This window comes from Parus major, chromosome 4 (assembly GCF_001522545.3).
Source record: "Parus major isolate Abel chromosome 4, Parus_major1.1, whole genome shotgun sequence".
Taxonomy (NCBI): domain Eukaryota; kingdom Metazoa; phylum Chordata; class Aves; order Passeriformes; family Paridae; genus Parus; species Parus major.
The window spans coordinates 50889156-50899758 of NC_031771.1; the positions used below are offsets into that span (position 1 = coordinate 50889156).

A 10603-nucleotide genomic window follows, 5' to 3' on the forward strand; every position below is an offset into this window, starting at 1 on the left:
AATGATGTATTATAAAGGAACTGCCACTTAATTCAATTAGGTTTTATTCTGGATTAGCACTTACATTTTTAGAAAATGGAACAAAAGGGTGACAATAAAAAATAAATAAGCAACTATGTAGCAGTAAGACAAGTCATGACTTTTTTTTCTTATTCTTTACTTTCCTCTTGGAGAATATGGCATGTTTCATAGCTAATCTTTTACAGATCCCCGTTTTTACTCTCTTTCGAGTTTTCGGCCTTTTCTTTTTGTCAGGTCTGTAAAGCAAAAAAAAAGGAACACAGAGATTAGAATAAAATGAAGAACACACTTCTCTGTACAAATAAGTTTGCTGCTATTTTAAATAAGTATATGAATTTGTGACAGTATGTGAAGTACTGTCACAAAAAGTACAAGGAACATTCCATCTCAAAATGTTACGATCTTTCAACTTCACAAACCTGTCCACTTTATTGCCATTATACATACATTTTATATATTTATTCAGCATTTTAATTTACACAGATATTGAAAACAAGAAACTCACCACCAAGCACAGAAAAGCACACACAGAGTTTCATGCTGAATATATAATGCATGAATATGTTATAGAAAGACTTAGAAGAAAGTATGTGAACACCATTAGGAAGCATCCTGCAATTAGTATAGGACCTAAATACAACTAGCAAGTGGATTGTTTTCCATTTCTTACAAAAGATGTCATAATGCAAAATGCTGAATTATAACAAAACACACAAAAATTTTATTAGAAAAAGAAATCTAAGTTATTTTCTGCAATGAATCAGCAAAACAACTAACTGATGGCCTCAAAGTACTAAAACCATTCTGGTACAACTGACAAAACAGCATCTTCCTTGACAGAAAAAACAGATGGGATTTCATTAAATTCTTTTAGCATCCTTCTTAATTTTTTTAGCAAAGGAAAAATAAACATGAAGAGATGGAATCTTTATGAGAGAGATATAAAATGAAACATTGCTACCTTTTGTGTCTAATACTCCCTAAGCAAAACCTGGTTTAATATCAGTAGGACATGAAGCAATACACCTCTACCCATCTGCCATCCAGCAGGCACCTGGTGAGTCTCTGTATATTGATCCAAGAGGGTAATTGTCTGAGTCTCACTTTGTAACATAGGTATAGCTTTTGGAAGGGAAAATTTGCCTTCCACTGCAACAGCCATTCAAGTGCAGAATCACAGAAATTGATCACTCCCATTACTCTGGTGAGGAATTAATAAAAATGCAATCACTTATCCTGAACTGGAAAGACTGAGCCATCTGCTGGATCATCTCTTAGCAAATCCCTTTTCCTCTTTTCAGTTAGTTCCACCTGAAGACACTCACACACCATTTACTTGGCTCTCTGATACATACAGTCATGTGTACAGTGTTGGTATGTAACAAAAGGACAATCATGGAAGAATAAGAGTACTCAATGTGATACTCACTAATGATGGAGATTTAGATCATACTACAAAAAGCACCCAAAATACCACAAGGAAAAAACCAAAAGATGCTACAACAAAGCAAAAGAGACAGGAAGCAATAAAACCATTATAGTGACGCTTTTCTCTGCCCCATTCATGAGGAATTCAAAGGGGATAAAAGTGTTCCATTACTTCAATTTTCAGTCATCTTGACAGAGCTCTATGCACCAGTCACCAAGTTTGTGATCCATATAAATCAGTTTTGAAGGAAAACCCACAGATAGCGAATTGGGAGCCCCAGTAAATGACCTGCCTCTTATCATACCCACCCTTCAGTACACACTCCCTAGAAATGCAGCAAGTGGGCAACAGTAAAAGCTGACATCAGCACCTAAAGCCAAAAATCATGTTCTGAACTGATTCCATGACATAAGATCTCATCTCATCTGAATGCTGTATTTTACTGTGTTAATGCAATATCACACTTACTGACAAGCTGCTCTGGTGTGGGAGAGACTGGGGCAGGCACTGCGCTTGTGACCTGCCTTGCCACAAACAAAACAGCCAACATCAGACTTCTCACAGCTGTGCTTTTGAAGAGTGCAGCAGTTGCAATTGTTACAGTGAAACCAAGCTGCAAAATATATAACGTGATTTATCACCTTGGAAAAGTTTAAAACAAACATTCTGAAGCTAAGCTTTAATACAGGCCACATTACCAGGTTTTTAATTCTGGATTAGCTTTACAGAGGTGGATGTACGCGCTTTCTGGTCCCTTATCACATTACTAGACATACCGTGCAATTAATTATGTGTTAATTATTTTGCCATTAGAACTTTTATCCTGTGTGTCATCTTCAAAAGGAAATAGTGCAGATGTTACAATGTACTTAAAGTTTTTATTTTTGTAACAGTAACAAAAAATAACTGCTTCAGCTATTTATACAGAGGTATAATCACAACTAAATTTGTGCATAAACAACTTTATTATGATCTCTCAAAAATTTTTGTAATTGTCTATTTGTTTGTGAAAGTCAAACTTTACAAAATTAGAAAACACATGACAAATGGAAATATTTCTGTTTTGCCATGATTAATATAAATGGGATATATACGGTGTGCTTTGACAACAATTTATTACCTTTCCACACAGTGCAAGTACACCTAAATTATTAACAAATAGCAACTTGTGTGAAATTGAAACTTTTCATTTATTCTCTGTCTTCTGAATTACCACATTTTACTTATTTCATAGAATATTTTCTCTTCTGGTTTGGAATCTCAGTTTCTTTGGACTAAGTACACTTCCATTTAGAAAATATTTTTCTGTACTTACAGGGTTTTACGCATTTTTTGCAAAGTACACAATGTTTCCATCGTCTGCCATCCTACAAAAGGTAAATAAACGGTTTACTGAACCGCCCCCCACTGATTCTATTTTAAAACAGAACTACTTGTGTATGGTCCCCACTGCTTACAGGAACAACACATCTGTAGGAAGGACTTTAACTCAGAAACAACGGCCTTGAGAATTTGTGAAAACCACAGATGAAATTTTGAAATTATCAAGTTCTACAACTTCAGAGCATAAATAAAAATACATGTGTCAACAGATCACAGCTGGCTAAGTTGTGGTCTACGTGGCAAGCAACAGTTGCCACTTGTCCTGTCCTCTTTCCAACACAAAGGAATTAGGGAAAGAAAAATTAATTCCCAGTGGGTTATAGAAGATGTACTGTGAAGGTAATAAGTCTGTGAAAGTGAACTGCGGTGGGTTTCCCATGCGACTCTGTATCAGAACAGGTTTTTACCAAGCAAGTATTCCAGAGGTTGTTATCTGACTACAGCTAAAACTTCCATTCAGAAAGATGCGAAAATACTTACTTTTGATGTACATGAATTGCATATCTCACAGTGCTGGTTACCAGAACTAACGTATCGCTGACATACAGTGCAAAATCTGGGGAAAAAAAGATGTACTGGTCCACTGTTTGCTCACAAAACAGTTAATTTTATGCAGCCTTAACAACCAATATAAGGACTGCAAAATCACTGTGTTGAATTAAGAATTATATCTTTGCTGCATAAATGATGATCACTTAGGCCATTTACACTCAGTACATCCACATAGTAAAATTCAGATCAAATTATCAACAGTATCAGTAATAAATGAAACTAAATTCCTCTGTCCTTGATGCTTCTCTTACAAGTTCATTTTTTTACTATTGTATTAATAGCCAATTATCAGACATGGCTGTAAATCTCTTTTGTAGATGTAGACAGTATTTCCTACAGACAAAATAAGGAATCTCATCATTCCACACTGGAAAACTTAAATGTCTTTTTAGACATTTCAGTTCTCCTACACATTGTTTATATAAAATGCAACTTTAGAATGAGACAGAAAAATGTGGTCTTAAGCCTGGCATCCAAGTTAGGCAAGACACTACTGAACAGCACCATCCCAAACTCTCTTTTGTCTCCTTGGGAGACTTTATGCCCTAATTAAAAACAAAGACACTATTTTAAGTCACCTGATAATTAATACATCTTACCTATATCCCTCTTCTTCAGGAAGCACAATCATACTTGGGGTAAGGTTCGTGAAAATACGGACAGGAGACTGTCTACGACCTGTCTTGCCATGTTTATACAGTGCATGATTATCATAGTCTACCTAGAAAAATAAAACCATAAAAATGAGTCTTAAACTGAATGCTAAGCACAGGCAAAGCTATTTACATATTTATTATCTTTATAAGTGCCTTATGAAATGTTCATGTTCATATAAAAGACTCTAATCAGATCACAAATTCTACATCAATTTTTTTATCTCATTTACTTGTAAATTTGTGCAAACATAGTATTAGGCTAGACTGACAATACTTCAATAGTCATATTGTACTTATTTTTGCTCATTTGCATGGGATTACATTGCTGCTGTTGACAAGAGCATCCTGCTAAAAGAAAAGGATATACAGAGTTTGGTTTGTCAACACAAGAAATGACATCTAAACCCATCTCAGAATAATTACGAAGTTGCAAATCCGATTAGCCTGCTTTTTCCAGCACTGCCTTCAGAGACTTGTCACAAAAACTCTCAGCTCTGAACACTGCAGGAATGCAGTCTAGCCTAGCATGAGTTTCCACTTTTCTTCAACAAATTTTCACTCTACAAGACACAAATATATTGCTCAGAACATCAGTATCAAAATTCATGCAGAGTCATTACATGAAAAAATAAACCTTTAGCATCATGAATCCATGACTGAACTCTCAAAACACACTGAAGTATGTTCACTTAAACTATGCGGAGAATGGATATGATATTGAAGAAGCTGATACCAGTTCATTGCTTTATCACTGACAAGTTCACTTATTAAGTAACTCCAAAAATTTCCATCACTGTAATTGTACTCTGATCCCAGCAGTTTTGGAGATGAAAGACCTTAATTTTTTAATATAGATTTATTTTTTTTTCCAGGGCTGGGCACTACCCACTGACATTTCAACATCTGTGGAAAATTAAATACTCTTCATCAAGTTACCTCTCACCTCTGCAACAAACACCTGTCAGAATTAGTGCAAATTTTGTTATGCTGAAAGCCTGGCAGAAGAAACGAGGTCATGCATAAATGACAGATGAGTTAAAGATACATAACAGGAACATGATCAAGTTATCACAAATACGACCAATAGAAATACAGAATCCAGGCTTCACATCAGCAAGGCCCAGCTACAGAGAAGTGCTACCACTGCACCTGCTTTCACTCATATTCCTCTTCACATTGCACACAACTGGTATTTAGCAGACTGACTGGGTTCAGCCATACCTGGTAATCCATCATACTGAAGCTTGGGAAAAAGTCAAGAATACGAGACTCAAAGAAGTACGGAAATATCCAGAACATGGGCATCTCTTTGTTGTCGTGACCTAGTAATGCAAAGACACTGGTGTACACAGGACAAAAATATAGTACATGCAGCATGAGAAATTTACAGTGAACATTCCAAATATATAAACACAGATATGTATGTCACGTTGGGCAGATGAACTAGTTCTCTTAGGTGACAGAAAGTATAGGCATATTTCACATGTGGAGCCATGTATTTTTTTTCTACATTACATATATTATTTTGTACATTACATGTACATTTCACATGTAAACCCCATTTGACATCCGCTTAAGTTGCTAAGAAACAGTACCAGTTTGATAGCTTATTTTTCTCTACCTTTACAGTCTATTTTAATTGCAAAGTAGATTTGAAAAAAAATGGGAAAAGTTTTTAAGGCAGGCTTTGAGAATTGGGCATTACTGAATTAAAAATATCAGGAGAGTAAATTAGATACATGGCAATTCATCTTAAGAAATTAGAACATGAGTATGCTCACATTCACCTGAAAAATAAGAATCAGAGACTTATAAACAGGTACTTTTTCCTTAAAATGATGTTACAGCAGAAGCCACCCATCTGGCTATAATACATACCTTCTTTTTCTGTCTCCTTCCACACTGCCATCAGTTTTTTAAAACTAGAAGCCAGTGCTTCCACTAAACCTCCAAACGGGGGATCAGTTACCATAATGACTCTTTCACCATTCTCCTCATGTAAGAATTTCCTGCATGTTTCATGTGCAGCCTGTAAGAAACAGAGGTTAATTTCCAGAAATGATGACTCAAAAACTGTGAACATATTGTCTCTGGCAATAAACTGATCACTGTGGAAGTTTCAACTTTGAAGATGGAACTTTTTTCCCCTCTTGTGGAGGTGAATTTCCTCTTGAGTAGCATTGAAAAAAAAAACCCACAAAAAACACACCTAGATTTGAAGGACTGAAAACAAGTGTCCTGTTCAGTTAACACATAAAAATATTACTGAAAATCAAAGAATGAGACTGCCTCCTTTTCAGTAGTTCTCTTCCACTCACTTCAAAGCTATTATGGTTATGCTAACTAATGTTCCTTACACACCTTAATTGCTGCTTTTATTAAAATGTTCTTAATTCATGTTTTCCCATGATGTTTTCTACCAGTCTAGCCACAAGTTTCTTACAAAATTCTTCATCAACATGCACTTTTTTACCAACACACTCAATAAATAAATGGCCTTACCTCTCCACCAAAAAAATGATGATTGAACATGTTGTAGTGGCAGAATTCATCCTCTGTGTAAAATTGTGAATACCTGTAAAATAAGTTTTGACAGCAGTAGAAAAATATGAATAACTCTGTCTATCCTAAGAGGTGCTCAGAGCAAAAACAGTCCTCAAGAAAAACATCATCTTTGGGTTCTGATTACTGACAACACATACCAATACTGAGAAAATATTAAGTATACTTACTTTTCTCATCCACTGGATGTCATTTGTGTATGTGTATGGGAACAGAGATGCAGAGACAAGAAAGGGAAAACAACCACCAATTTATCTCTTAAAGCACTTAGAATACACATCTTTGTATACATTCTTCAGAAACATAAACATTTGTTAAAACTTACCTGAAATCAATATCTAGCAGAAGGCTTCTAACACTGAATTCTTCCTCTTCTGATGCTTTTGAATGGATCATTTCATGAAGCCTGAAGAAAAATTGGAACAAAGAAATTTAACACATAATCACCAACTTCAGAAACGATCTTGCAGGACAAGAATGTCTGGTACTTTACTAATGTAAACCAAACAGAGAAAACAGAGTAGTCTAAACTAGGGTGATTCCATTTGGCCTGTATTCAAAGTCAGAAAAATAGGTTAATCTTAAAAGATGAGAAGTCAGTCAAGCCTACCGGACCACCTCACACAAAAAAAGCATAAGGTTAGAAACTCAATGTCACTTCCATAAGTACCAAAGGGATCTGAAGTGTGTATGTGTGTTATCTGCAGTGCTCCCACAGTCTTCTCTTGTAAGAGATATCTTTTAAGTTCAAAGCTAGACTCCACTAGATGCTTGGATAATCCCAACCAATTAAAGCATAGTGAACCTTTTATTAGGGGAGAATCATTGACTATGTAATCACTAGTAAGCTGTACTGTTCTGAGAGAGAAATATTATTTGAAAGTGTAAGAATTCTCATTGATGTACCTGGGTGTTCCGACACAGAGCACTCGTCTGAATCCTAAATCTATAAGGAGATTCAGTAGGAAGTGGCAACTTCTGTCTGCAAATAAATACTGTGCATTTGTTTTTTTATTCTCCAGTGGATATAGAAGTTGACTTGGGCTTTTCAGCTGGGCAGTGGTGATATCACACAGGAACTGGTGATCCGAGTGCTCTTCCCATTCTGCTGGCAATAACAATTGCTGGCATTCCTGGCAAAACCTCCTCTTTGATAATGGCAACAGAACAAAATTCTTGTACCTACAAAGGGCGACAGGGAATGAAGTTTGAAAAAAGCCTGTATCAAAAATAGGAAGGGGAGCTATGGAGGAGTTTTTTTGTATTTTAGGAGTTCAGACATTTAAACAGACAATGTAGTTTACATCACTCTTGCAAAACTCCATGAGAATGAAGTATTATTTATTAAAAAAATATTCAAAGGACACTTTGAAATGCATAAAATATTGTCTCCAAATTTACTGGGAATCTCCATAAAATAACTGGATTACAGAGTAAAGACTCCATCAACTATCAGCAAAGTTCCATATGTCTATACATAAAATTCAGGAATTACCTGTTAAAAGCTACCTTTGCTTCTTTTCACAATGTTAAGTGTGATACTTCTGCAGACTAAAGTCAGAAATAATTTTTTTTAACAGAAATTGCTACTGACCTCTTGTAATCATATTATGACATAAGAATGACTATACACACACCAAAAAAACCCTTAACCCCTCCAGTTCCTGTTTTGAAAATACTGTGTTCTAGTTAAATGTTTCACGTTATTTCCTTTCCATTGCCATACAACAGCTCTTATTTGTCCAAACCCCTCTTTTCATTTCTCCTCATTTCTTTAAAGAATCCTGAAATATTATCTCTACATTCGGAGTACCTAAACTTGTATTTCTACATCTTTACTGAAGAAAATATACATTAACAATACCTGTCCACGTTCTGTCTGTGTGTTAAAGAAGGCTGATGATTTCTATTATATTCTTCACGTGCTGCAAGCCTGGTTTCTGACACCTGCAAAATTTGCATATATGAAAAGTTACAAAACTAACAGTTACTACTGTGTGTTGTACATCAAATCTCAACATGAAAAAAGGGCGCATCAAAGGACTCATGCTTTAGCTACTTTGTTGCAAAGAAAAATAACCACATTTGTCATTTCAGAAGAACAAGTATGTCTGCAGCACAGGGGCATGCTACAAAACAACACAAGTCTTTCATTGGAAATTTAAACTGTGCATTTCATTCTCCTACTACATGTAATACTCAGAGAAAAACTCAACAGGTGATAATGAGGAAGATAGAAAGAGCCATACTTTCTATTAATATGTGCCAACAGTTGTGTTCCCTCTGAAGAATTATGACCTGATCCTGAAAACCTGATGAAAGTACGAATATTGCCCAAGTCTTTTGTGTGAAATCATTTTAAAAGCATGACAGCTCCTTGTTACGATCTGCACCTGAGTCTTTAACACTTCAGTATCTCACGCTCTCCTCTGAGTCTTCTACTTTGTTCCCACAAAACATACTCATGGTTTCCCAACAGAGTTCCAAAGACATTTGGTCAAATCTTATGGAACTGTTTTGCTTAAAAGAGGAGACAGTAAAATTCAGAACAAGAAAAGACATCATAATACAATTGATATTCAAAATTAATGACAAAGAGAAATTGCTGCAGATATTCTGAGACTACTAAGCATCATGCTGTGTCCCACCATCTCAACGTTTTGCATATCCCACTGTTGTTTGTATCCAATAGATTTTCGCTATCTTTACTGGGGGAAACAAAGGAATCTTGGGATCAGAAGTACCCAATTTTGTTCAACATTGCATAGCATCGGCAAACTTCCTATATGTTTTGGCAATAGAATAACAAATGCTAGGTTTGCTCAAAATGTACACAGGCTTTCTTGAAAGCTATACTTGAAACACATTCTCCTGACAGAAATAAGTGCTCAGCTAAATATCAACTATTACACAAATTATAGAAAATAGAACTTGCCAGAGATTTTCACAATAAAATATACTTTTAAAATTGTTAAATACAGGAAAAAATCACCAGTGCTTCATAAAACCATAGAATGATTTGGGTTGGAAGAGACTTAAAGAACAGGTAGTTCCAAGCCTTCTGCCATGGCTAGGGGCACCTCCCACTAGACCAAGTAGTTCAAAAACCCATGCAGCTTGGCCTTGAATACTTCCAGGGATGGGCATCCACAGCTTATCTGGGCAACTTTTCCAGTGCCTCACCACCCTCACAGTAAATAGTTTCTTCCTAATATCTCACCTAAATCTATCCTCTTAATGCTTAAAGCCATCACCCCTTGTCCTTTCACTAGTTACCCTTGCAAAAAGTCCCTCTCCAGATTTCTTGGAGCCCGCCCCCCCCCCCCTTCAGGTATTGGGAGACTGCTATAAAGGATATCCCGGAGCCTTCTCTTTTCCACGCTGAATAACCCAAACTCTCTCCGCCCTTCCTCATAGGAGAGGTGATCCAGACCTCTGACCACCTTCGTGGCCCTGAGTCTTTAGCATAGCCTCAAGCAGTGCTCTCTTACCTTCTCATCTTCCCACTGAAAAAAGTTACAATCCTTTCTATCCCTACAAGCCGAACAAGCATAGAATCTTCTTCCTTCCTCCTTTCCTTGGCTGGTCTTCACAAACAGAAGTGCAGGACCTAGGGACAAATGTGGAGGGTACGATAACACAGGGAACACCTGCAGATCTTTCACTGCTCCGCTGCAAGTGCCGAGCTTCCATAACAAGGCCTTCGTAAAGGCTGCTGCAGAACAGCCCAGGCACGGAGCCGAGCACAGGGACGCTCGGGATTTGCCCTCCGAGCCCGGCTCACCGTGAGGGCAGCTGGGCGCGCCGGGCGCCGGCCCGAGCAGGGTGAGCGCTGCGGGCCGCGGCCGCTCCGGACCCGCCGCCGCCATGACACCGCCTCCTTCCCGACGGGCACCGCGCCGGCGGGCGGACGGCGCCCCCCAGCGGAACGGCGGCCCGGGGCAGGCATTTAACGCGTAAACATTGAAGTTGCTGACACACTACATTAATATTTACATCC

At 37.3% G+C, this 10603-nt stretch overlaps 1 protein-coding gene across 4 annotated transcripts; it reads right to left on the minus strand.

Annotated features, from left to right (window-relative positions):
- Positions 1 to 21: 21 nt before the first annotated feature.
- Positions 22 to 10492, minus strand: ZCCHC4 (zinc finger CCHC-type containing 4). Of its 4 annotated transcripts, XM_015624110.3 has the most exons (13): positions 10388 to 10492; positions 10095 to 10213; positions 8468 to 8550; positions 7510 to 7785; positions 6929 to 7009; positions 6544 to 6616; positions 5920 to 6070; positions 5263 to 5363; positions 3985 to 4106; positions 3314 to 3389; positions 2766 to 2817; positions 1919 to 2063; positions 23 to 257 (listed from the first exon to the last, which is right to left on the minus strand). In XM_015624110.3, the coding sequence occupies exons 1-13, from the start codon at positions 10470 to 10472 to the stop codon at positions 134 to 136; spliced, it is 1488 nt and encodes a 495-aa protein (XP_015479596.1). In that variant the 5' UTR covers positions 10473 to 10492; the 3' UTR covers positions 23 to 133. The 4 variants fall into 4 exon arrangements, with proteins under 4 accessions (XP_033369439.1, XP_015479596.1, XP_033369438.1 ...); XM_033513547.1 differs by having other exon boundaries at positions 10095 to 10484; XM_033513548.1 differs by lacking the exon at positions 2766 to 2817 and having other exon boundaries at positions 22 to 257; positions 10095 to 10484.
- Between the last annotated feature and the right edge of the window lie 111 nt (positions 10493 to 10603).